This window comes from Myotis davidii, unplaced genomic scaffold, assembly GCF_000327345.1.
Source record: "Myotis davidii unplaced genomic scaffold, ASM32734v1 scaffold207, whole genome shotgun sequence".
NCBI classification, from domain to species: domain Eukaryota; kingdom Metazoa; phylum Chordata; class Mammalia; order Chiroptera; family Vespertilionidae; genus Myotis; species Myotis davidii.
In genome coordinates, this window is record NW_006298349.1 from 1,777,286 (window position 1) to 1,804,231 (window position 26,946).

The 26,946-nt window shown below is 49.9% G+C and overlaps 1 protein-coding gene across 1 annotated transcript in view; it reads right to left on the minus strand.

Moving 5' to 3' along the window:
• The window catches only part of TOP3A (topoisomerase (DNA) III alpha), a 51,311-nt gene that overhangs the window by 3,872 nt on the left and 20,493 nt on the right, over positions 1-26,946 (minus strand). The window contains exons 2-17 of the mRNA XM_006773961.2: positions 22,167-22,226; positions 21,123-21,196; positions 20,053-20,128; positions 19,223-19,331; positions 17,260-17,403; positions 16,939-17,109; positions 16,572-16,672; positions 14,534-14,608; positions 13,045-13,127; positions 11,713-11,920; positions 9,501-9,686; positions 9,204-9,333; positions 4,133-4,246; positions 3,868-4,033; positions 3,070-3,213; positions 261-383 (exon numbers count right to left, since the gene is read on the minus strand). Coding sequence (XP_006774024.1) covers positions 261-383; positions 3,070-3,213; positions 3,868-4,033; positions 4,133-4,246; positions 9,204-9,333; positions 9,501-9,686; positions 11,713-11,920; positions 13,045-13,127; positions 14,534-14,608; positions 16,572-16,672; positions 16,939-17,109; positions 17,260-17,403; positions 19,223-19,331; positions 20,053-20,128; positions 21,123-21,196; positions 22,167-22,226 — 1,964 coding nt within the window. The remainder of the gene's footprint in view (positions 1-260; positions 384-3,069; positions 3,214-3,867; positions 4,034-4,132; positions 4,247-9,203; positions 9,334-9,500; positions 9,687-11,712; positions 11,921-13,044; positions 13,128-14,533; positions 14,609-16,571; positions 16,673-16,938; positions 17,110-17,259; positions 17,404-19,222; positions 19,332-20,052; positions 20,129-21,122; positions 21,197-22,166; positions 22,227-26,946) is intronic.

Genomic DNA, 26,946 nt, shown 5'->3' on the forward strand with positions numbered 1-26,946 from the left:
AAGAGCGTGGACGATATGCAATGCACGCATACTCAGGCCATCAAGCAGAAGAGGACAGGCCACGGGGCCTTCACGGTTCTTCCTCCTGAGATGGCCCAGGAACCTGGCCCCCACACCTACCAGGGCATCAGCGGGACCTACCCCAATGGAGACCTGCTGGCCTGGCGCCGCGAGCACAGCGAACGCCCTCCGAGGGCCTAGGAGTGAAAGGCCCTGAACGTGCCCACCTCCTCTGATGCTGACGCAGGCGCCCAGCTCACCTGTGAACGGGGTGTGGCTGACACACTGGACACACACTCTCATCCCTGCACGCCTCCAGCACAAAGTCAGGGAGCCACATAACTGATCGACACTCCGGGAAGCCCGTGCAGCTGAGGTAGAACCTGGGGAGCACAGGGACCAGGGTCAGGCAGAAATGGGAACTGGGGGAACCAGTCCCAGACTGTCCCCCATCTGGCAAGAAAATTTTTTTCTTCCTTTTTTTTTTTTCAGAATATGAGAGTTTATTCAAAGTCCAGCATAGACTGGCCAAGCTGCCTTCTACAACATGAACAGAAGGCCTGTGAAGAGACAGAGTTGTTATAAAATAGCTTAAGCCCTGAACGGTGCGGCTCGTTGGCTGGGCATTACATTGTGCACTGAACGGTCCCCGGTTCAATGCCCCGTCAGGGCGCATGCCCAGGTTGCAGGATCAATTCCTAGTTGGGGGTGTGCAGGAGGCAGCCCATCGAAATTTCTCTCTCTTTACCCCTCCCTTCCTCTCTCTCTAAAATCAATTAAAAATATATTTAAAAAATAGCTTTAATTCAGTTCTCTCCACATTATAAGGTGCCAGGCGGGCAGTGGGATGTGCCATGCACCACATTATAGTTCTGAGCCTGTCAGTACTGGAATCAAAACATAACCCGTGTCACCCTGTAAGGTGCCCTTGCTGCCCCGCATGTCTTACACCCTTGTCCCCACCCCACATGGACACCAGGGGCCCAGGTCCCGAGAAGAGGTCTGTGCACAGGGAAGCCCCTGGACTGTGAGCAGGACCACAGCAGGCAAAGGCGACAGGACCTGAGAGCGGTTGTCCCCCCTTAAGGGGCCCCAGCACTGGAGACAGACATGCAGAGCAGTGAGCTCTGGTCCAGCGCTTGAAGGAGAAAGGAACCCTGACAGCTGAAGGGCTGCCGTCCTGCAGACAGAAGGCAGGTGAGGTGTGGGCGCCCTCTGTACTGGGAATGCTGGCCTGCCGCACTGCCCACCCGCTAAGAAATGCGCTGCTGCCCTGGAGGTGTGCTCGTGGTGGGAGTGCTGGTGCACGGAAGGGTCTCGGATTTGATTCCAGGTCAAGGGCATGTACCTGGGTTGCAGGTTTGATCTCTGGCCCTCGTTGGAGTGCATGTGGGAGGCAACCGACTGATGTATCTCTCTCACATCCATGTTTTTTTCTCTCTCTCCCGCCCCTTCATTCATTCTAAAAATCAATGGGAAAAATATCCTTGGGTGAGGATTAACAGCAACAAAATAATAACAAAGAAACTGCTACAGCTGACTCTGCTTTCTACTTTAAAAACAACCAACCCCCCTGCCAACACTCAGACCACAGCACCAAGGAGTGCGAGGGCTTGGCTCAGTGCCCCGGGCTCTCACCTCTTCCTGTGCAGGGAGCCGGGGGGGTAGGGCGAGGACCCCCCCAGTCTGAGAGAGAGTCTTTACCCTTAACACCTGCTCCACATCTTTCTTGGCCAACATTATCAATGCCTTCCAGTCCTGAAATTCTAGGGCTGGACTAGCCACCACACACACCATCTACAATGTCCTCTGAGCATGCCTGGGTATGACCAGACCAGGAAAAACAAAACAAACCCCAGAAATGGAGATTATCAGGTAAGCCCTGGAGTGGGAAACCTCACAAGATCCTCCAGACCCCCCTGGGTGACTCCCGTAGGGCACCAGGACTTGCAGCGCCCAGAGCTGCACCAAAGTAAGCACTCCTTCCCTTAGGTTCCGAAGCTTATTAATCCATGCACGCTGTGGCCCAGAAGAAACCCCTGACAGCAGGTATTAACGCTGACACAGGGCCGCCAGGCACTGCCCACGCCTGCAGGGGCGCTGGCTTCTATGTTTGTGGGCAACACATGCTTGACGCTGGCTGCTGGTCGGGCCCACGAACCTCTGGTTTCTGAGTCAGGGAAGCCACCTGCTCACGGAGCAGCACAGAGGTGAACGACGCTGCAGCCAGAGGGGCTGGCAGGACGGAGAAGGGCTGTGAAGACCGGGTTCAAATTCTGCTTTTCCTGCTCCCAGGCTGCCTGCTATAGACAAGCCCTCAGCCCCTCGGCCGCGGCCTCACTCCTTAGAAAACGGCTGCCCTATAGGGTGGTTATGGAGCCGGATAAGACAGTCTGTCCAGCACCTTCCAGCACGCCGGCCACAGGGACGGCACAGGCTACACGATGGCCGCACCACCGCCCGCCGCTCCCGCCATGACCTTCCCCTGGCCCAGGTACTGGCTTGGGCAGCTGGGCCGGCCGGGCAACCTGAACCTCGGAGTAAACTGCCCACTCGGAATGAATGCGCTGGGAATAGGAGGGACTTAAGATGTCAGACCCAATTCGGAGCCAAAGCTGGGAGAGAAGGGAATCAGTGTTGTTGCGTATCTAGCATATCAGGCTCAGGGCTAGACCCCGACTTCTCACTGAATCCCCACCCTTCCCACAGCGTTGTGAGGCAGACCTCGGTGCCCGAAGTCTAGGGACGAGAGAAGATTAAGTAATCTGCTTTGGCGCACAAACTTGTACGTGGTAGAAGTGGGATTCTATCGCAAGGGCATGCACCTCGGTGGCAGGCTCCTCCCTGGCCCAGGCCCTGGTCGGGGCTCGTACAGGAGGCAACCAATCGGTGTTTCTCTCACATCGATATTTCTGTCTTTCCCTCCCTCTTTCACTCTCCCCACAAGTCAATGGGAAAATGTCCTGGGGTGAGGATTAAAGAAAAAAGAAAAGGCGGGGTGAGCAGAAGCTGCCTGGCCAAGCCGGCAGGTGCGAGGCGAGCAAAGGTGGGGCACAGCTGGGCACTCACCCGCCACTCTTCTTGGTCTTGAGGACCATGTCCTTGTTGCACTGCGGGCACTTCCTGACCGGAGCCGGCACCGCCGGGTAGACGGCTTCCTCCGGGGGCACCTCCGCCCTTTCCCCGAAGTACTGGGACAAGGCTTCGTCCAATCTGAGGAAACAGCAGAGCGTGGGCAACGTTCTTATGTGCGTTCAGCACGTGTGACCGGGAGCCAGCTGGCTGGTCAGCCCCAGGCCGGCTGCACAGGCGGGAGGCAGGCACAGCACTGCACCCCTGGCCGGCCTGGGTGACGGACAGCGCCCGGGAGGGTGCAGCTCTGCCGGTCAGTGGCCGCACATCAAACAAATCATACCGGCCCAGGCACACGCTCCTGAAGTCCTTCTGGGTCCCGACCAGCTCACGCATTCACGACGCTGGGGCAGACCTTTCTAACACACACGTGCGTTGCTGAATGGCCCCTCACGGCACCCTGAGAACAAGTGGTCCCACCCCCGCACCTGGTTTACTGGCATATGATTGTGCTGCTACTAATTCAAAACAACTGAATCAAGAGAACAGCATTTAGCCAACAGCCCAGCATAGCTGGACCAGGTCTCTCTGTTTGTTTTGATATTGACAAAGCTCCACGGAAGGGAACACTTGGAGCTCAGGAGGAAATGACCGGGGGGAGCCAGGCCGCAAGGCCGCTGGTGAGCATGGATGGCCTGGCGGGCAGCGTTTGAGGAACACCTGGTTTTGCTGAGTCAGCCCATGAATTCCCACTTCTTAGAGAAATTAACCCCCTCACCCCCTATGTGCACTCACTTCTTAGCTTTAGCCACTGCTTCGGTGAAAACTGTCCTGTATTTCTGGATCTGCTGCCTGAGAACCACAGATTTATCCTTCCTCCCCTCGCAGATCAGCTTCAGATCGGCTTCCAGCTCGGCGCGGAGGTCCGGCTTGGACATCTCATAGCCCATGGAGTCATAGCCTGCAGGAAGAGCAGTGTTCTGTGCGGCCCCGACAGCACAACTTGGAATCTGAGCGACAGAGCCCCCTGCCCCCAGCTCCCTGCAGCCCCTCCCCTTACCTTCCACCAGTCCCATGCCCAGATGCCCAGGGAGAAACCGCTTGTCTGGGGTGAGCCCCACGTACATCCGGGCTTTGATCGTCTCGATGTGCTCCGCGTGTGTGGCATCAGTACCTGAAAGCCATTCCAGTGACTCGGTTAGTCCAGACCTTGCCCCCCACCACCCCGTGGGCCCTCCCTCTGCCCGGATTGCCTACTCTCTGCACTACTCCTCCATGCACAGTCTGGACCATATGGAAACCACAACGGCCCCCTCCCTGTCCCTCACACCCGCTTGCTCACTAACGCTGTCACCTCCAGCTCGGACGTTGCGTCTTAAGTTTCCCCCTCAGCTCAGCCGGAGCCACAGCCAGAGCCCCATCACCAGCTGGTCAGGACACCCGAGGCTCTGGTTTCCGGTCTCTCCCTCCACCCACCCGTTCTCTCCGCTGTGGCCAAAGGGAGCTTTTGTTTGTTTATTTATTTATTTTTAATTTATTGATTTAAGGGGGGGGAGGGAGAGGGAAGGGGGGGAGATCAATTTGTTGTTCCACTTATGCACTCATTGGTTGATACTTGTATGTGCCCTGGCCAGGGATCACACCCACAGCCTTGGTGTGTCAGGGTGATGCTCTAACCAACTGAGCTACCGGAAGAGGGCCAAAGGGACCTTTTAAAATATATATATATTTATTGATGTCAGAGAGGAAGGGAGAGCGAGAGAGATAGAAACATCAATGATGAGAATCATTGATTTGCTGCCTCCTGCACGCCCCCTACTGGGGAGTGAGCCTGCAACCGGGCAATGTGCCCTTAACAGGAATTGAACCCGGGACTCCTCAGTTCACAGGTCGATGCTTTAGCCACTGAGCCAAGCCAGCTAGGGCTGAAGGGACCTTTTAAAACAAGGATAGGGAACCGTTTTTTCTGCCAAGGGCAATGTTTATATTTATAAAATCGCTCTCTTAATATAAATGTTGCAAGAAAAAAGCTCCTAGATTTACTGAATTTCCAGTCCCACCTGTGGCTGCCCTGGCAGGGCCAGACCAACTGATGTCATGGCCAGTGGACGCGATGCTCCCCACCCCTCCTTTATTTTTTTATTTTTTTAAAATATATTTTATTGACTTTTGACAGAGAGGAAGGGAGAGAGATAGAGAGTTAGAAACATCGATGAGAGAGAAACATCGATCAGCTGCCTCCTACACATCTCCCACTGGGGATGTGTCCGCAACCCAGGTACATGCTCCTGACTGGAATCGAACCCGGGACCCCTCAGTCCGCAGGCCGACGCTCTATCCACTGAGCCAAACCGGTTTCGGCTTCCCACCCCTCCTTTAAAACACAGCTCTGCCACCAGGGAATGCCAGCCAAACCCACAGAGAAATGTCACTCCGTGCCTACGCAGATAAAGACCAGCTGGCAGTAAGTGCTGGCGAGGATGTGGAGATGCCGGACCCCCCCGCACTGCTGGGGGGATGTAACACGGAAACCAGCCTGGGGTCCTCAAACACAGGCACCGACCCAGCAGTTCTACTCCCAGGTGCACACTCGAGAGAACTGAAAACACGTCTACACAAACCGGGGCATGAATGTTCACTGCAGCATTCGGAACAGCCGCCATGGGACAACCCAGATGTCCGTCAACAGAAACAGAAGGCAGACCGCTCCTCAGTCATGAAAGGAACACCGTCCTAACACACGCCACACGCGGACGCACCGTGACAACATGCTAAGTGACAGAAGCAAGTTACAAAAGGCCACCTGGTGTCTGATTCCGTTATAGGAAATGTCTGAAAAAGGCAAACCTATGGTGGCAGGGGGGCATGGCTGCCTCGGGCGGGGACCAGGCGGGGAAGGGAATGGCCGCTCTGAGGTGGGGGTTCTTTCTGAGGTGGTGAAATGTTTGATTTGTGGCGACAGCTGCATGGTTTTGTGAATATACTAAGCACCGAACTGCACATTTTAAGTCAATGAATTATACACTGTATGTGAATTATGTCTCAATAAAGCTGTTCACATTTGAAAAAAGTGTAGCCCTACATTGGTCCTTTCCTTAGAAATCATAGACGGCTCTGCTGCCCGCGGGCCAACATCCGAGCCCTGAGCACGACGGCGTGGCTCCCATCACCTTTCTGGCCTCCCTTCTCCGAGCGCCCCGAGCGCCTGCCCCAACAGCAGGGGGTCCTCCCCGTGTCCTCCCTGCCCCGCGAGGCCTGCCTCCGCTCCTCAACATTCTTACTCTGAGGCTGCGGGCTCCCTGCCGTTCCCTGTGGAGCCCAGCATGTTGTGCCTCAGGGGTTGGTTTGGTTTGGTTCTCCTGCTGGACCAGCCCTTGAAGAGAAGGACGAGGCCTTTCGCCTGTGCACCCAGGCCCCAGGCCTCACACTTTAATGCATAACCACAGGGGTAAACTACCTCTGATTTTAGCTAAATGCACGGGCTTTCTGGACAGGCCAGGGATGGCCAGTGGCCTCAGGTCAGGGCACGTCTTCCTACGTCACAGAACAACACTCACTTTGCAGTGAGGAGCTGCCCCCCGAGGAACAGCCTGCTTCCATGACACCCCAGGGAGCCCCCCTTGCAGGCACGGCCCCCTGGACGAGACTCAGAGGCAGTCCTCAGAGCTGTGAGGAGGGGCCCGCGGGGCAGTCACAAGAGAGCCACCTGTAAGGCTGTGGCTACAGGGCTTGGTGGGAGAAACAATCATGGCCTGGCTTTTCTTTTTAAACTTAATTTCATTTTTAAAAAAATAATTTTTAAATTTACAATTATAGCTGACATACAATATTATGTTAATTTCAGGTGCACAACCAAGTGATCAAACATTTATATGACTTACAAAATGATCACCCCGATAAACCTAATCCCATCTGACACCATATAAACCTACTTTCTAATTCTGAAACAATTACAGTAAATGCTTTAACGAAAATCTACGACTATGGCCACCCCTGGTCACAGCAGGGGCCTGGCTGGACCGGGCGTGCGGGAGCCACGTGAGCAGCGGAGACGGGCATCTAGAGGAGTGGCTGCCGCGCAAACCCGAACAAGAGTCCCTGGGACAGGAGGCTCAGGCTGCCGGACCTCCTGAGACTTCAAAAGATGGAGAGAGGCTTTTATGTGGAATTTCTCAAGTTTTACATGTTGGGACCTTATTTAACACAAACAAATCTCAGCCTGGACCCAAAATACTGAGGCCATGGGCAGCCCGCTCCCCGCGGAGCCGGTGGGAAATGGCTGTCTCTCCAGGCACACCTCCTCGTCCTGCACCTCACATCACGTCTGCGTGTGCACCGAGCAAGTCCCTCCCTCAGGAAACACAGGGCACAGCTCTGGAGCTGAGATGATGCACTTTTTAGCAATAAAGTATTCTTAAATTAAAGTATATACATTTTTAAAACATAACACTATTGCACACTTAACAGACTACAGTACAATATAAACCTAACTTTTGTACGTGCTGGGGAAGCAAAAATCTGTGTCACTCACTCTACTGCAGTGGTCTAGACTCTAGACCAGCCGTGGGCAAACTACGGCCCGCGGGTCAGACACGGCCCGTTTGAAATGAATAAAACTATTGAAAAAAAGAGACCGTACCCTTTTATGTAATGACGTTTACTTTGAATTTATATTAGTTCACACAAACACTCCATCCATGCTTTTGTTCCGGCCCTCCGGTCTAGTTTAAGAACCCATTGTGGCCCTCGAGTCAAAAAGTTTGCCCACCCCTGCTCTAGACCAAACCCACAGTAACTCTGAGGCACCTGTGTGTATGTGTGTGTGTGTGTGTGTGTGTGTGTGGTGCAGGGTCTGAGGCGCCTGTGTGTATGTGTGTGCGTGCGTGGTACAGGGTCTGAGGCGCCTGTGTGTGTGTGTGTGTGTGTGTGTGGTACAGGGTCTGAGGTGCCTCCATGTGTATATGTGTGTGTGTGTGGTACAGGTCTGAGGTGCCTGTGTGTATGTGTGTGTGTGTGCTGCAGGGTCTGAGGCGCCTGTGTGTATGTGTATGTCTGTGTGGTGCAGGGTCTGAGGTGCCTGCCTGCGTGTATGTGTGTGTGTGTGTGGTGCAGGGGCTGAGGCACCTGTGTGTGTGTGTGCGTGTGTGTGTGGTGCAGGGTCTGAGGCACCTGTGTGTGTGTGTGCGTGTGTGTGTGGTGCAGGGTCTGAGGCACCTGTGTGTGTGTGTGCGTGTGTGTGTGGTGCAGGGTCTGAGGCACCTGTGTGTGTGTGTGCGTGTGTGTGTGGTGCAGGGTCTGAGGCACCTGTGTGTGTGTGTGCGTGTGTGTGTGGTGCAGGGTCTGAGGCACCTGTGTGTGTGTGTGCGTGTGTGTGTGGTGCAGGGTCTGAGGCACCTGTGTGTGTGTGTGCGTGTGTGTGTGGTGCAGGGTCTGAGGCACCTGTGTGTGTGTGTGCGTGTGTGTGTGGTGCAGGGTCTGAGGCACCTGTGTGTGTGTGTGCGTGTGTGTGTGGTGCAGGGTCTGAGGCACCTGTGTGTGTGTGTGCGTGTGTGTGTGGTGCAGGGTCTGAGGCACCTGTGTGTGTGTGTGCGTGTGTGTGTGGTGCAGGGTCTGAGGCACCTGTGTGTGTGTGTGCGTGTGTGTGTGGTGCAGGGTCTGAGGCACCTGTGTGTGTGTGTGCGTGTGTGTGTGGTGCAGGGTCTGAGGCACCTGTGTGTGTGTGTGCGTGTGTGTGTGGTGCAGGGTCTGAGGCACCTGTGTGTGTGTGTGCGTGTGTGTGTGGTGCAGGGTCTGAGGCACCTGTGTGTGTGTGTGCGTGTGTGTGTGGTGCAGGGTCTGAGGCACCTGTGTGTGTGTGTGCGTGTGTGTGTGGTGCAGGGTCTGAGGCGCCTGCCTGTGTATATGTGTGTGTGTGATACAGGGTCTGAGGAGCCTGTGTGTACATAGGTGGTGCAGAGCAGTGGTAAGAACACTGACTGTGGAGTTATTTGGATCTACATTTTAATAAAACACACTTTGAAACCTTAGGTTAAGTCCCTAACTTCTCTGAGCCTCGCTTCAGCTATAAGGCAGGGTCCACATTAGCTGCTGTGCTGGAGAGCTGCTAGTTACCATGGTGATGAGCTACTGACCAATGCCATGCTTCTCCATGAGGGCAATGAGATCGGCTTCAGTGAGCAGCTGGGGTGGGCTGGTCTCCCCGTCCACCATCTCCACGGTGCTGGGCTGAAAGCAGGAGCCTCTCTCATACACAGGGAGGGTCTACAGAGAGCAGAAGCGTCAGTCAAACCATCCTGCCACGGCACTCAGCAAAAGACAGCTTCCGGTCCTAGGAACATGCCCCCTCTAGCAATGGTTCTAGGGTGGGACCACGGCTGCCTTCCCGTCCCCCGAGGCCCACGGTTGTGACTGCACCTGTGACCCATTACCTTGTCACTCCAGCGATCATATGGGTACACATCCAGGTAGTTCCGGGCCAGAATCATGAGACCATGAGCCACAAAGCGTTCCTGGGAGATGTCAATCTCCACCGTAGTCTCCTGCCCCTGAGCATCCTGGGAGCAGCAAGCTAGGAAATGGCGAACGATAAACTCATACAGTCGCTGTTCATCTCCCTGTGAAGAAAAGCAAGCGGAGACTCCCTCTAGATCCAGAACAGCGCCGCCCGGGTCTCAGCATCACTGCTGTGCCACCTGTTTACGCCCCTCTCAGGCCACAGTCCGCACAGAACAGAGCGCACCGCTCCTGCCCCCTGCTCGGACGTGGCGAGCCAGGCCACGGCCCTGGTGCTATGGACGTAGGCTGATAAACCGCACGACTCTAGTCAGGCAAAGATCAGCAAGAGAGTCATGTTGCCCTCAACAGTGGGAAGTGGCGTTTTGGCCATAAACCCAACCTACACAGACCACCAGGCGAAAGCATAAGAAGTAACAAGGCACCCTCGTACATTAGAGATACAGGGTAAGTTTGCATCCGGCAGCCTTAGACCAACTTCATGAACACAGGGTTGGTGATTTTCCACCAGTTCAGTAACCCAGCATTTGGTGAGGCTCAGTCTATCAAGAGCCCATAAGATGTTCATGCTTGTATCCATTAATGCTCCTTCTGAGAATGTATTAGAAGAAAATAATGAGAGATCTGCACTAATATTTATGTATACACCTGTTAACTTTAGTATATCATGTATCTAAAAGTTGGAACAACTTAATCCTTCAGAAACAGACTTGGCAAAATAAGTTACAGACCAGCTATGCAGTCATTAAATATACTTTAAAATATTTCAGCACATGGAGAAACATAAAATGGAAAAAAATAGTTTATGAACTATTTAAGGCTGCAATTTTAATGTAAGAATATTATACACATGCATAGAAAACGGATGGTTTTCAGGAGGAGGTAAGATTAGAGGACATCCTTTTCTTTCTCAATTGCCTAAAATGAACATGTATTACTTTTTAAATCAGAAAAAAAATAGCCTGGCCTGTGTTGCTCAGTGGTTGAGCATCAACCTGTGAACCAGGAGGTCAGGGCACATGCCTGGGTTGTGGGCTTGATCCCTAGTGTGGAGCGTGCAGGAGGCAGCCGATCAATGGTTCTCTCTCTATTTCTCTCTTTTCTCCTTTCCTCTCTGAAATCAATAAAAATATGTATTTTTTAAAAATCAGAAAGAATAATGTGTTACTAAAAGGAGAAAGAGTCATAACCGGTTTCGATGCTGGTCAAGGGCATGTACCTAGGTTGCAGGCACATCCCAGTAGGGGATGTGCACGAGGCAGCTGATGGATGTTTCCAACTCTCTACCCCTCTCCCTTCCTCTCTGTAAAATCAATAAAATATAAAAAAATAAAATTTTTAAAAAAAGGAGAAAGAAGCCCGGCTCAGTGGATTGAATGTTGTCCCATGCACCGAGGCCTCTGGTTCGAGTCCCGGTCAGGGCATTCTCCTGGGGGCAGGCAGGAGGCAGCCGATCGATGTTTCTCTATCATTGATGTTTCTATCTTCTCCCTCTCCCTTCCTCTCTGAAAAAAAAAAATTTAAAGAAAAAAAAAGGAAGAAATAAGAAAAGGAAGAACAAGAAGGGAGGAGGAGGAAGAAAGGAGGAAAAAGAAGAAGATACCAGACTTCACAACCTGCAGATGTCAAACAGCCTGACTAGCTGGGGCATCACGGAGCTTCCCCCGCAGCTGAGCACATGCTAAGTGTGACAGTCCTGCTGAGTGGAGTGTGGCAGGAGGGGATGTGAAAGTTGGGGAAGGCAATGGAAACGGATCCAGTTTTGGGAGGATGAATAGGATTCTTCCAGGTGACAAGGGAACGAGAGGGCCAGGGTTCTGCGTGGGTGGGGGCTGTGCAGAGATCAGTTTGGGGGTGCAGGGAAGCAGCAGAGGGAGCTGACAGAGTGGGGAAGTGGGTGGGCCGGGTAGAGAGCAGAACCCACCATAGGGGTCTTTCATGGAAGCCAGGCAGACTGTGAAATAGGAGAGAGAGCTTGTACAATAACATCTCTTTTCTGAAATGGAGGAGATATTTCACAATCACATAGTTCCTACAAGAAGAGCCCACTAGAGTAAATTCAAATGCCACCACTGACCCCTCACCTCCCTCTGGGTTCCAGGAGGCAGCAGAGCCAGGGAAACCAACCTGCAAGCTGCTGGTGTATTTGGTGGGGTGGATGGGAGGGTGAGCTTGGTCAGATTTGTTCCCGTTGCGTGGGGTGGGGCCCCCCCGCTCTAGAATGCTCTGGGCAAAGGGCCCCCAGCGTGGATCCGGGGTCTGCTGCTCCACCAGTGCTGTCAGGTTTAAGTCCTTGGGGAAAATGTTCGTTTCAGTTCTGGGATAGCTGATGTACCTAAAACAAAGGCAGACAAACAGAACAAGAGATTGGTCCATAAACAACTGAATTCGGTTGAAAACACCTGGTGACACCAGCAATAATTCATCTGAGCCAGCCAACTCAAATGAAGGCAACCTTGTTACCTACGCTGATAGAAGTCCTGAGATGTGCCCCCCAGAAGGGGTGAGAGACGCAAAGAAGTCAAAGGATAAATGAAGGGAGGGCACAGCAAGGGCACACTCTCAGCTCGGCTCTGCCAGCAGCTGTGTGCCGGGCACATCCAGGGCCTTCGCTATGTCAGTCTGACAGAGCACCCGCACGATGGCCCGGCAGCTACAACATGCACACGCCTACACTTCTCTCCAGGCAGACACAGTGGTGCTGCCCAGTGAACTGCAATGTAACCCATGTGTAATTAAAGCTTTCGTTAGCCACCTACCCATTACTGGGATTGTCTGCGTTCTTGTTTCCACGCAAATCTTTGAAACCCAGTGTGTATTTCACACTTAAGCACATCCTAACTCAGACACCCCAAATTTCAGGCACTCAGCAGTCAGCCGTAGTGTGGCTGCCATGCCGATCTGTACGGATCACACTGGCCCCAGATGGCACGGGGGGCCCATGACCCTGGAGGCAGGATGGCTTCTAACAGGCAAACAACTCCTAAAGCAGTGGTTCTCAACCTTCTGGCCCTTTAAATACAGCTCCTCATGTTGTGACCCAACCATGAAATGATTTTCGTTGCTGCTTCATAACTGTAATGTTGCTACTGTTAAGAATCGTAATGTAAATATCTGATATGCAGGATGGTCTTAGGCGACCCGTGAAAGGGTCGTTCAACTGCCAAAGGGGTCGCGACCCACAGGTCCTAAAGGTAAGGTGCTGCCTGCCACCTGCCAGGGCCCAGGGGGAGTTGCTGGGGGATCAAGATTGGGATTTGAATTTACTCTATGGACCCTTGTTTTAGAAGAGATTTTGAAATAACTTTTTCATTATTAGGAAAGAGAAGTCAGTGTCAAAATTCTTCTACTTCAGAGCTTAAGTGATATCTAGACAGTGTGTTTCGCATAAACTCTATTTCTGAAGTATTTCACGTTGATGAAGATGCATCACATTCTACCCACAGGTGAGACATTTACCCCTGAGTGTAGAGTTTCTCGGCGATCCTCATGGTCTCTTTGGCGCTTATTCTCAGCTTGCGAGATGCCAGCTTCTCCAGCTCCTGTGAATGTCAACAGGCACGTTAGGGTGTAGCGCAGCCAGAGGGCACGGCACAGCCACACCGCCATCTCCAGACTGGCTGGGCCCGTCACTCCAGCTGCTGTCACTTAGAGGGAGAAAGACTGTGCTGAGAGGAAATTCCTGGGTCTGCCCAGCAGAGCCAGGATCTACTCCAGTGGTTCTTAGACCCTGACGTGCAGAAGCAAGAATCACCTGGGAAGCAAGCAGATTCCCAGGCCCTGAGCACTAGGGATTCTGACATAAGCAGGGAGAGGCCGGCAATCTGCATTAAAAAAAAACCCAACTTGAGGATATGGTATTATTGATTTATAGAGAGAAGGAAGAGAGAGAGACATCGATGTGAGACAGAAACATCGATCAGTTGTCCCCGTGGGCCCTGTGACTGGGGATGGAACCCTTAACTTACGTATGTGCCCTGATTGGGAATTGAATCCACAACCTTTTAGTGTAGGAGACGATGCTCCAACCACCTGAGCCACCCAGCCAGGAAAGGAAATCTGCGTTTTTTAACAAGCACCTAATACAGATTCTGACACAGACAGTCTGAGCACCCCAGTTTGGGAACACTCTTCGAATCCTGGATGTTCCCCTGAATGATGAATGCCATTCTGCCAGCCTCCTGGGGAGAACCGGCGGCCCTTTCCCGGCTGACATCCCACAATGCTCGGCAACAAGGCAAAGTATCCACCCGGCGGGGGAGAAACACTCCTGCCTACTGTCTGGAAGCAAAGCTGCCTCGCGCACGGCCCCCAGCACACGCGGCCCCCAGCACATGTGGCCCCCAGCACACGTGGCCCCCAGCACACGCGGCCCCCAGCACACGCAGCCCCCAGCGCGTGCCCTCTGCGTTTCAGCCTCTGGAGTTGGCCTTGACAGGATGTTCTGACTTCCCCTGCACACTGGTGACTTGGAAGGGGAACCCCAATGCGTTTACTCAGACTGTGTCCCATTGGGTGGGGCTCGTAGAGTCAAAAAATTTGTTCTTGAGTAGGCTCATAAAGCGGATATTTAAATATTTATATATTATGCAGAAACATTTTTTAAAAAAGAACTTAGCTGGGAAAAACAAAGTATTCCAATTACAACTCTAAAAAATACGCATATGAAAAAAAGAAGGCACCAAGGTTACACCAGTAATTACACAAGAATGGTGAGGTGATGGTTGATTTATCTCCCTTTGTTGTTTCCCAAACTCCACATGAAATAGTTATATTGCATTAATAACTTAAATATTAAAGAAGCAGAGGCCAAGCAGGCCCAGGGTTTGGAGTTTCTGTTTTTCCCAGGTGCTTTCCTGTGTGGCCCTGTGAAGAGTGATGTCACTGGGCCATGGTCTGGTCCCCAAAACAGGAAGTCAGGGGCTGGCGAAATCCCCCCAGAACGTACCACAGTGTCCAAAGCTTGAGGCCTCCACTTGCTCTTTGGCTTAGAACTGACCTCCACCACAGTCGCCCTGGGGTCCTGGGAAGCCAAGAAAAGCAGAGGCACGTGAACCTGCTGATGCCCGTCTGCCGCTGTCCCACAGGCCCTGCTCAGCACTCTGCTCACCCACCGTCAGCAGGGACCCTGCTCGTCCCGCGGAAGTGCTCCATGCACACCGGCTGTCGTCCAGTGTGGGGGTGCCATCATCACCTTCCCACGCAAACAAGACCACGAGGGGCAACTCACAAGCCCTCCGGTGCCCCCCTGGAGCCCGTGGACCACAGCAGCCTATGCCTCTCCTAAGTATGGTCTCCAATCTCGCGTGCATGGAGTTACTTTTTTTTTTTTAATTCTTGATAATACAGAATTAGAAATAGGAGAAATTCTATAATACAAGCTGAAGAAACTAATTTTAAGACCAACTTCACACTTTTAAGAGACTTCAAGTAGACAAAGAACTCAACTTAAGTGATTTGGAAATGAGAATATTTATATATCAAAATCCAAATCTCCCTTTCCAAATAGACTGGGACCAAGTGCACTTGACAAGGAGCTCAAAGTATCCCACCTGCTTTTTTTTTTTTGTGCCATCCTATATAATAAAAGCGCAGTATGCAAACTGTCCCCTCAACTGGGAGTGTTCAGGAGTTTGACCAGGGGGTGGGGCCAGCCAGTGGAAGGGAGGGAGGTCCTGGCCAGCGGTGGCGGCAGCAGCAGGCGACTAGGGTGGGGGGTCGGGGGAAGGGATGAAGGTCCCAGTGGCGGCAGGGGGCCAGAGGAAGGGAGGAAGTACCAGCCGGCAGCCAGCAGCCACTAGGGGCCCTACTGGTGCACGAACTTTGTGCACTGGGCCTCTAGTATCCTAATAAAGCACATAAAAGGGCAGGTCTTTTTACTGAAGAGATAAACGTGCAGGGTGGCTGTGTGACCTTCATGGTCAAAGGGTGAAGTAGTGGACAGACAAGTGACTCCTGGGAGGCAGCGTGGTCTGCGGGAGCTGGAGTCAGACACACTGGGACCAGTCCCTGCTCTGCCCCTTACTGGCTCCAATGTGTCTGTGCAGTTCCTTCACTCTCTCTAGCCCCTCATCTGTAAAATGAGACCGCCACCCACATGGGCAGTGTTCTAAAAGAAGTCACATGTAAACACACGGTGTGTCTGGCATGAAGCAGGTGCTCAGTAGTCATTACTTTCCCTTAGCAAATGCTAACCCTGCCAATGGCTACAGCTGAGAAGCACAGCTGATCATCAAACCTAGAGAGCTCCAAGTCTTCTTTAGGTGCCACAGCGTGCAGCCCCTGCGTGAACACCGGCAGTTGTGTGCTGACTGACAGGAAGCAGCATCGCAAAGTGGACGGTCAGCCTGAGGGACACAGCTGAGCCACTGACTGGCCTGTGGCTGAGAGGTCTTTTGCATGTGCTGCTCTCTTGACGGCCACACGCTTTCCCCAGGCCCTCCTTGGCTGCCTGCTGCTACTCACTCTGGCCTTCCCTGACATACCTTTCATGACCACCATGCCTAGAACAGTCCCCCTTTCTGCCCCCCCGCCTGGCCATTCTCCATTAATTTATCCTTTTACCTCCAGTCCTTTATCATTGTGTGAAATTAACTTGTTCACTCATTTGAGACTTTCATCTCTTTAGATTTCATCTGACCAATGGCTGAAAGAGTCAGACCCGAAGCTGTCCAGCTCCTTCCACTCTGAGCGTGCACGGCCCGCCCTGGCCCAGCTGGTCCTTATCAGCTGCCATGACAGGCCTTGGCTTCCGGGGAGAGTTTAGCAAACATTTCTCATTTCACCTAAAAATTCCACAGGTCCTTTTCTTCCCCAATTTTTAGTGCTGTTTTCAGGAGGTTCTACTCTTACTGGTCCCAGAAAGTGATATCCTGAAAGCTACAGCTCAGGGGGAAACGGGGCAGGATCGCTTCCGCCACCAGAGAGGGACTGACTTGGGAAATTACAATTTTCCCAGATCACTGAGATTTCAAAATATTTCTTACCTCCATGCATAGCTGATAGAGGACAAGACAAGCCGTGTGGTTAAAGAGACGGTGCCTTTTCCAGCTGAATTCTACGACGCCGTCCCTGTGGTCATGCGTTACTATTGGGGAAACGCAAACAGGAAGCTGTGCCTCAGCCACATGACATGACAGGTAAATAGGAGCATTACAGTGAAAGTCAAACGAATATGAAATAGAGAAGGTCACTGAGGAAACGTTACGTGGATTCTGAATATTGTAATGAGGTAGAATAAAGAACAGCAAAACTAGAAATCAAGTAAACAGTGAATTAGCGCCGCGGACGCTCACGGAGCCCTTGGCTATTCGGGGCCTGTAGGTTCCACATCATAAACAAGTCCCAGCCCACCTTTAATTCTATGGAAGATTTCTGGCACGAAAGCCTGGATGGCTTTGAACCTCTCCACCACAAACCCCAGGGTTGGGAACTGGCAGCTGCCGTAGCTGATTAGCTGCTCTGCCAACACCTGGGGGAAAATCTTCTGCAGCCTCAGGGTCTGGAACCTCGTGAAGGCAGCTCCTGGAAAGTGAGGAAGGAAAGGAAGAACAAGAAAATGATGACCTGCAAGGTCAAAGCCAGATGCACATATTTACACACAAACCTCATCCTCGGTTCCATAACCGAAGCCCAATAGCTGCATGCGCCAGCAAAGGCCGTGCGGCCCCTCACCGATCCTCAGGTCCAGCTCCTGCCTCACGTCCACAGCATCGCTCACTCTCTGGTCGGGCTGGGTCAGGTTTTCACAGGCCATCGTGACGGCTCGGGGGGTGATCTCAGAGAAACGGGCCCTCCACACCTGCAGGCTGGGCTTCACTGCAGAACAGAAAGAGTGGCCAAGGGCAGAGCCAAGTCACACCGCCCTCTCATCACAAAGGCCACCTTGGAGGAAGACAGCTGGGCAGTTCAAGAAGCTGTGAAGCATCCGATTGAAAGAGCACTATGCTTTCTGAGAGGGAATTCATTACAGCCTCCAAGCTGAGCGCTGTCAGTAACGACAGCGGACTGAATTTAGCTATTAACTGAGACCGTCTTAGTGAGCCTTTCAAGACTTTAATTTCACTTGCTCTCAGACCTTTCGGGAAGAGAAAAACGTTAATTAACAGATCCTATTTTGTGTCCTGTCATGGAAATAACACATACACTCTCCCTGGAAGTTAATGCATTTAAATGCGAGAGTCGCCTTGGCTCAGCTGGCTGGAGTGCCGTCCCACACACTGAAAGGCTGTGGGTTCCACTCCCAGTCAGGGCACATATAAGGTTGCGGGTTCCATACCCAGTCGGGGTGCATAGTGGAGGCAACCGATCGATGTTTCCCACTCACATCGATGCTTTTCTTTCTCTCTCCTTCATCCTTCCTCTCTCTAAAAAAAAATTAGTACCTTATAACAAAATTTTTTTTAATTAAATTAAAACAAATTTTCAGGAATCATTATAGCTTCAGACTCACATTTAAGTTCACTTCAACATTTGTTAATGTTCAGGAGGTAAAATTAATATAGAGTTTAAACAATGGAATTTTGCCCTGGCCGGTGTGTTAAGTGGTTAGAGCAGGGGTGGGCAAACTTTTTGACTCAAGGGCCACAATGGGTTCTTAAACTGGACCGGAGGGCCGGAACAAAAGCATGGATGGAGTGTTTGTGTGAACTAATATAAATTCAAAGTAAACATCATTACATAAAAGGGCATGGTCTTTTTTTTCAATAGTTTTATTCATTTCAAATGGGCCGGATCCGGCCCGTGGGCCGTAGTTTGCCCACGGCTGGGTTAGAGCATCCGGAGGGTTTTGGGTTCGAATTCCGGTTAAGGGCATGTACCTGGGATGCAGGTTCCATTCCCACCCATAGTGGGGGCAAGTGTGGGAAGCAACAAATTCATGTGTCTCTCTCCATCAATGTTTCTCTCTTCCTCTCTCTCCCTCCCCCCTCTGTAAAAACCAGTGGAAAAAATATTCTCATTTCTTGGATGAAGATTTTTAAAAAGGAGTCTTACATAATGTTATTAACCATGTTACCTCAACAAACTTAATTTTAAAAATGATCTGAGAGAGAAACCTCAAGCTGCTGCCCATTTATGCACTCATTGGTTGATTCTTGTATGACCTGACCAGGGAGCGAGCCCGCAACCTTGTTGTACTGGGTCAACTTTTCAATCAACTGAGCTATCTGGCCAGGGAGGCTACTGACTGGTGTTTCTCTCTCTCTCTCTCTCTCTCTCTCTCTCTCTCTCTCTCTCTCTCTGCCTCTCCCTTACTATCTCCCTTAAAAAGAACCAATAAAAAATATTTAAAATAAATAAAAAATAGAAAATAAAGTCCCTCTTTCCAAGAAGCTGGCAATGTACTTGGAGCTAATACGCAGTAAGGCCAGGGCTACCGGATCTGCGTGGTTGTCTCATTCAGTCCCCGCGGCTCTGGGAACTATGCCAGGCTGGCGGGCTTTCCAGAAGAGGAAGCCGAGGCTCCCGGGGGGTCAGTGACTTGCTCCAGGACACACAGCCAGTGCAAATGGCAGGGGGACTCAGGAGGAAGAGTATATGGGGAGGAACTCAGGCGCAGCCACTCACACATCTATGCCGGAGAATCATCTATTCATGCCTTCCCGAAGTACAGGAACTCAGAAGGGGCATCACTTACCAGCCTTGCACACGTGGATAATCTCAAACCCAATATTTTCACCCTCTCTATCACAGTCGGTCCAGATCACCAGGGCCTGGCACTGCCGAGTCTCTCGTTCCAGAGTTTTCTGAAGTTGGTAGGGAAGAGCAGTGAGAGCACAGCCCGCGGCGGGACTACTTTGCACCTCTCCACTAAACAGACCTGACTGAGCATTAATAACGCTCTTGGAATATGCACCACGGAGAGAAAAAGAAACCAGAGAAAGCTGTGCTTACAGCTCTAGGGTGGTGAAGAAACTAGCACAGCCGCCAGCTTAGAGTCACACTCACCAATGAGCTTCTGGAAGCCTGAGGTCAATGCAACTACACCAGCAAGAAGAGACCTGAAACTCAGTTCTAACAGCACATGGGACTCTAGTGGGTCTGGTTATGTCATGTCTGGTTTAAAAAGAACGGACCCCTAACTGAGTTTCATCCCAAGGTTTCCCAGGCAGCACTGGATTAGCTACAGGTGCTCTGACTGCTTGTAAACTCACAATTTACTGTCAAAGGACCATTTACACACTTCGTAGTCTCTTCATTCTAACCAGAGATGGGGTCAGAGCTAGAATTAGTAATTTAACAATACTTATTCTGAGAGTTTATTTCAACAAAATCACAAAAAGGCTGACTCCGGTCCCTTGGCCACTTAGTTCAATGGCCTCTTTTGGGAATACTTTTTTAATCATGGCACTTAGTTTCGTGGGAAACTTTGCCTCTGAATTCAATGCATTCAAAATACAGAAACCACTCAGTTCAATGATCTCGTGGTGGTTCAACTCCAGTGCCATGTCTTCCAAAAGATCCCACCTTGATGTCTACAAAGTTCTCTGGGCAGTACTTCTCAATTTCTGCTTCAAAGAGGACAAGGGGATTGCAGCTCTGCCTAGAAAAGAAATGGAAACACACAAAGCCCACCTCAGCATGAGGGAAAACTCCGCCCCGTGCACCCGGGGAGGGACCCACAGAAGAGCCCCGCATGAAATGCCCGAGGGTCAAGAGCAAGACTCAGACCCTCTGCACATGCACTTTCCACTTCCCAGGAGCACTAGCAGGAGCTGCTAGGAAGACATTCTAGAAGCCTCCATGCATATCTGCTATCGGAGAAATGCAACCCAATGACTGCATGACAAAGCTCTGGCTATTTTGGGGAGCACACTGCGATGGCTCTTTAAACCTGCGGTGAATCAGTTAATCCAAGGTCATTTCTACAGCCTCACGCTTTGTTCCTCCCAGAACTCATATTCTGGAATCCTGACACCAAAGTGGTGGTGCTAGGAGGTGAGGCCTTTGGGGGTGAATAGGTTATGAAGGTGGAGCCTCATGAGTGGGATCAGGATGCTTATAAAAGAGGCCACACAAACTCCCTAGACCAGTGGTTCTCAACCTTCCTAATGCCACGACTCTTTAATACAGTTCCTCATGTTGTGGTGACCCCCAATTTCATTGTTACAAATTGAACATAATTAAAGCATAGTGATTAAACACAAAAACAGTATGTAATTATATATGTGTTTTCCGATGGTCTTAGGTGACCCCTGTGAAAGGGTCGTTCAACCCCCAAAGGGGTCGAGACCCACAGGTTGAGAACCGCTGCCCTAGACCTTCCACCAGGTAAAGGCGTGGTGAGAGGCCGGCGGTCGGCACCCAGACCATGCTGGCACTCTGACCTCCTCCTTCCAGCCTCCGTAACTGGGAGAAGTAAATTTGTTGTTTATAAACCAACCAGTCTGTGGTATTTTGCTATAATAGCGTGAACTGGCTCAGTCATCTTAGTATTATACGTTACACAATAGGATCAATATGCCTCAAAATCCCTGTAATGTTCTACAAGTTACTGTAATAATCGGAAAGTTCTGCCCCCCAAGAATTGTACTGACCATTTACGAAACTGCATCTGGAAATCATGAGCCAGCAAATGTCCAGAAACCGAGGTCATTATCATGGTAACATTCTAAATGGTAACAAAATTTGAGTCAGTCTTTTAGCAACTATATTTTGCTACATCATTCAAATAAAAGGGAGAAACTTCTATTAAGGAAATAAAAGTGGTGGTGGTGGGGGGGAGAGATGAGTAGGTGGTACAGAGGGTTTGTAGGGCAATGAACGTAATAATGGACATATGTTTACTTACATTTGGCCAAACCCAAAGAAAGCATGACATGGAATGAACCCTAATGTAAACTACGGACTCTGAGAGATTATAACGCGTCCAGGTAGGTGTGTCGGTTATAACAAATATACCACTGTGTGGAGGGATCTTTTTTTGTTTTGTTTTTTTCTTTTCTTAATGAGGGATGTTCATAATGAGGGAGGCTGTGTGTGTGTATGGGGGGCGGGAAGGGCAGAGGGTATGTGGTAACTCTGTACCTTCCTCTCCCCTCAATTTTGCTGTGAATCTGAAATTGCTCTAAAAAATTAAAGTATTAAAAAAATACACAAACAAAAAAACCCAGTTGATTGGGAAGAAACAAACATAAATAGAGCTCTTTGAAGCCCAAAGCCATAGCAATACAATGAAATCACCATTTTAATTCTAGTACCCTGATGCTTTTTGTAGCATTTAAAATTCCCCCCAACTGTTGCACATTAGCTTCTTGTTATAAAAACAGCTGAGATGTGACCACATTTTTTATTAAAAAGAGACTTCCTTACAAATTATAAAGTAGTCATCTGTAACCAGGGATCTTTAGGTCTTAACAATAGTTATTCTTAAAAGATGGCGACATATTCTACAATGGCCAGGCTGACTAACTCTTCTGGATTAAGTAATTCTAAAATACAAGCAATTTAGGGAGAACTTGCTTGTAAAAAGAACAGCTGCTCTTTTTAGCCACGATTAAAAATGGAGAGAATGCACACCAAAGTGACACCTGATCTGAAAGCACGCCTCCGTTGTACGATAGAAATACTGTACCACCCACCTGGCCACACAGATGATAATCAAATTCATAGATCTTGTTGAATTTAGAAAGTCCTTCCCTCTATAAAACAAAACAAACAAAATACATAAACCACATAAGAAGGATTCCTCAGCATAAAGATCAAGCAAAACCCTGCTAAGTGAGAACATTAAAAATGCAACAGCATTTCCTACAGAGGCGAGGCTACCTTATTAAGACCATTTATTTAGTGGCCCCTTAAACACAGGTACAAGCATGGACCCGATAAGGACCATGGAGTTTGTATGCTGGAAGGCAACTCTGAGATCAGCTAATACAACATCTTTTTATAGATGAGAATGTACTTGTCTAAGGTCACGAGACAAATTAATGGCAGAGAAAGGATTAGGGCACAGCTCTCTTGATTCTCTCTTTCCTCTCCACACATTCCTACCACTTCCTGACTATAAAATTGTACCAATAAACCGTGAATGTGGGCAAATCACTCACCTTTCTGAACCTCAATTTATTGTTGAATGAAGTTAGCTCTAAGGTCTCCCTGGCTCTGAAATCTATGGACACTATGAGACCCACTCAGGACTGGGGGCAGTCTACACAGCACTTCAGCTGCACTTCTGGATAAGCAAGAGCCTCTCTGAGGAGACCCCATCTTCTTCCGAAGAGGCTAAAAGTACAACAGACCCCTGACAAGACGGGGTTGGGGCGCTGATCCTGAACAAGACGGGGTTGGGCTGCAACCCCCTACTCAGTCAAAAAACCCTCATGAACTTTTTAAAATTCTCACCGGAGGTTATGTTTTTACTGATTTTGAGAGACAGATAGGGAGGGTGGGAGGGAGAGAGAGGAACATTGAGGGGACAGAGAAACATCAACTAGCCTCCTGCTGCATGCACCCCGACTGGGAATTAAACCACAAATTTTTGGTGTACTGGATGATGCTCTAACCAACTGCACCACCAGGGCCGCATATAACTTTTGACTCTGCCGAAACTTAACTACTAGTAGCATACTGTTGACCGGCTTAATAATGTAAACAGCATATATTTTATATGAAATATGTATTGAATACTGTGTTCTTATAGTAAACTAGGGAAAAGGAAATGCTATTAAGAAAATTATAAGGAAAATACATTTACAATACTGTACATATTTATTTTTTATTTTATTTTATTTTTAAAAGACATATTTATTGAAAAAAATCCACGCAAACGTGAACCCATGCAGTTCAAACCCATGTTGTTCAAGGGTCAACTGTATTTGTGCACGTGAGTTTCACACCGACAATGCGCAGAAGACAAGAGACAGGCAAAATGGGAACTGAGGAAATTTCCGTTCAAGGGCCAAGAAAAATCGCTGTGGACAAGATTCTCCCTCAGCCTCACAAATACAATTTTTCTGGGTGGAACACTGAATGAGGTTCTTTGAGGTATAATGGCAAATTTATTTTTATTTTTCTAAAGATTTTTTCAAATTGATTTTTAGGGAGAGGGAGAGAGAGGGAGAGGGAGAGAGAGAGAGAGAGATCAATAAAAGAAAAACATTAATTAGCTGCCTCCTGCACGCCCTCTACCAGGGATTGAGCCTGAAACCTGGGCATGCGCCCTGATCAGGAATAGAACTGTCAAGCTTTTGGTGCACAGGACAAGACCCAGTCAACTAAGCCACACTGGCCAGGGCCATAATAGCAACTTTAAAGAGGGATTTATCTGATACTTAAGAGTTCAATGCTAAAATAATAATAATAATAAAAAAAATTCAGTGCTCTAATGTTGCCAAGGAAAGACGCGTCTATAAATTCCAATTACTAGTTAAGTCTTTTCAGTACAGTAGCCCCCCTTATTCTCAGGGAATACATTCCAAGACACCCAACAGATCCCTGAGTCCTCAGTACCACTGAACCCTACATATACTGGTTTGTTTGTTTTTATCACACACATACCTTTTTACTTACAGGCAGCATTTTATGGATCCCTTGGGCATATATGAATTGCCAGCTGTTGTGCTTTGGGGCATCATTAAGCAAAATAAGGGCTCCCTGAACACATGCACTGTGATACCACCACATCCAGCTGTAATTGAGACGTCTGCTAAGCGAGTGGTGGGTGGGCAGGTAGGGTACACAGCATGGGCAGCTGAAAGGTTTCCCACGCGGGACACAGTGGAACAGCACAAGATTTCATCATACTATTCAGAACGGTGCACAAGTTAAAACTTACCGTTTGTTTATTCCTGGAACTTTCCATTTAATATTTTCAGAGTGTGGTTGACCATGTAACAAATCATGAAAAGTGAAACCTCGGATAAGAGGAGACTACGGAAATACAGAATAAAAACTGCTTAATCAATGTTTTCTATTTCCTTCCCCCCTAATTCTTTTTTTAAAAAAAATATATTTTATTGATTTTCTACAGAGAGGAAGGGAGAGAGATAGAGAGTTAGAAACATTGATGAGAGAGAAACATCGATCAGCTGCCTCCTGCACATCTCCCACTGGGGATGTGCCCGCAACCCAGGTACATGCCCTTGACCAGAATCGAACCTGGGACCCTTCAGTCCGCAGGCCGATGCTCTATCCACTGAGCCAAACCGGTTTCGGCCCCCCTAATTCTTTTTAAGGAAGCAATGAACTCTTCTCAAACAAAATCTTATATGGACCCTGACACACAACCAGGCGGAGGCACTGGCTGAATCCTGCTCCTCAACCTTCCCCAGCCCAGCCAGCCGCAGTGGCTCCGAGGTGCACACCAACGGCCCTCGGGTCTCTTTGGAACAGCGTCTGCAGCCACTGTCCCGATGCTCTCCAGCAAGAGAAGTACCTAACAGCATGTGGGACCCCAGGCTCAGGGCTTTTCAAGGAAGCCTTCCTTACCCATGGGTAGTCTTGAGGATGTAAAATGTTTTCCTGATATTTCAAACTTTCCTCCCTGTAATTCCGAGGATAGTACACAACTGTGTGATTCTACCTCTTGGGTGAAGTTCTCAGATGCTTTAGGCTGCTCCCAAATTACAGTGGCGTTTTGGAGACTAAAGAAAGGAACCCTAGTTGACAGACCAAGAGTGTGGCTTCTGTGATGTCTTTTCAGTGCTCCCCACCCTCCTGAAGAAGAGCCCATCACACCTTCTCTGAGCATGCTGACCACACTGCTGCCACTGAATCTGCAGCAGGATCCTTTTAAGATTCCTCCTTCTGCCCTGGCCAGTGTAGCTCAGTCATCCTGTGCACCGAGAGGGGGCCAGTTCGGTTATGGGTCAGGGCACATGCCCGGGTTGCGGGCTGGATCCCCAGTACAGGGCATGCAGGAGGCAATTGATGCCTCTCTCCTTCTCCCTCCTCTCCCCTCTCCCTCTCTCAAATCAATAAAAACATATTTTTAAAATTTTCTTTAAAAAATTTTCTTCTGAATATAGCCAAAACCGGTTTGGTTCAGTGGATAGAGCGTCGGCCTGAGGACTGAAGGGTCCCAGGTTCGATTCCAGTCAAGGGCATGTACCTGGGTTGTGGGCACATTCCCAGTAGGAGATGTGTAGGAGGCAGCTGATCGATGTTTCTCTCTCATCGATGTTTCTAACTTTCTATTCTCTCTCCCTTCCTCTCTGTAAAAAATCAATAAAATATATTTAAAAAAAATTTTCTTCTGAATATAAAAATAAAACTATGAAAACTATAGAAAAGTCCTCAAGGACCTATAAGTTACTAGCAGTGATTGCTGTGGGTGGTGAGGACAGTGTACTTGATATACATATATAGTCCCTGAACTGTTTGCAATTACAACTGTTTAAGTACTACTGTTAACAAAAGAAAAAGATTCTATCTTGTTAATATTTTGTTGAATTTCTTAAGTACATATACATATTTTTTTAAACATAGGTTTAAAAGTCTTTTCCATTAACAGATATCTAATCCTATATAATAAAAGGGTAATGTGCAAATTGACCCTAACAGGAGAACGTCTAGGAATGACTGGTCACTATGACACACACTGACCACCAGGGGGCAGACGCTCAATGCAGGAGGAGCCCCCTGGTGGTCAGTGCGCTCCCACAGGGGGAGCTCCGCTCAGCCACAAGCCAGGCTGCCAGCTGCCAGCACAGCGATGGTGGTGGGAGCCTCTTCTGCCTCCTCAGCAGAGCTAAAGATGTCCGACTGCAGCTTAGGCCTGCTCCCCGCTGGCAAGTGGACATCCCGGAGGGCTCTCAGGCTGCCAGAGGGATGTCTGATTGCCAGCTTAGGCCTGATCCCCCCCGGGGAGCGAGCCAAAGCCAGCAGGTGGTCATCCCCTGAGGGGTCCCAGACTGCGAGAGGGCACAGGCTGGGCTGAGGGAACCCCCCGAGTGCACAAATTTTTGTGCACCGGGCCTCTAGTCCTATATAATAAAAGGCTAATATGCAAATCAACTGAATGGCGGAACGACCATTCACTATGATGCACACTGACCACTAGTGGGCAGATGCTCAACGCAGGAGCTTCCCCCTGGTGGTCAGTATGCTCCCATAGGGAGAGCGCCACTCAGCCAAAACCCCTGAGCTGGGTTCACAGCTGGTGAGAACAGCAGTGGTGGCAGGAGCCTCTCCTGCCTCCACGACAGCGCTAAGGATATCTGACTGCCGGCTTAGGCCCACTCCCCAGGGGGAATGGGCCTAAGCTGTCAGTCGGATATCCCCCGATGGCTCCTGGACTGTGAGATAGCACAGGCCGGGCTGAGGTACCTCCCGCGGGTGCATGAATTTTGTGCACCGGGCCTCTAGTCCTATCTAATAAAAGAGAAACATGGTAATTGGCGTACGACCGCTACCCTTCCC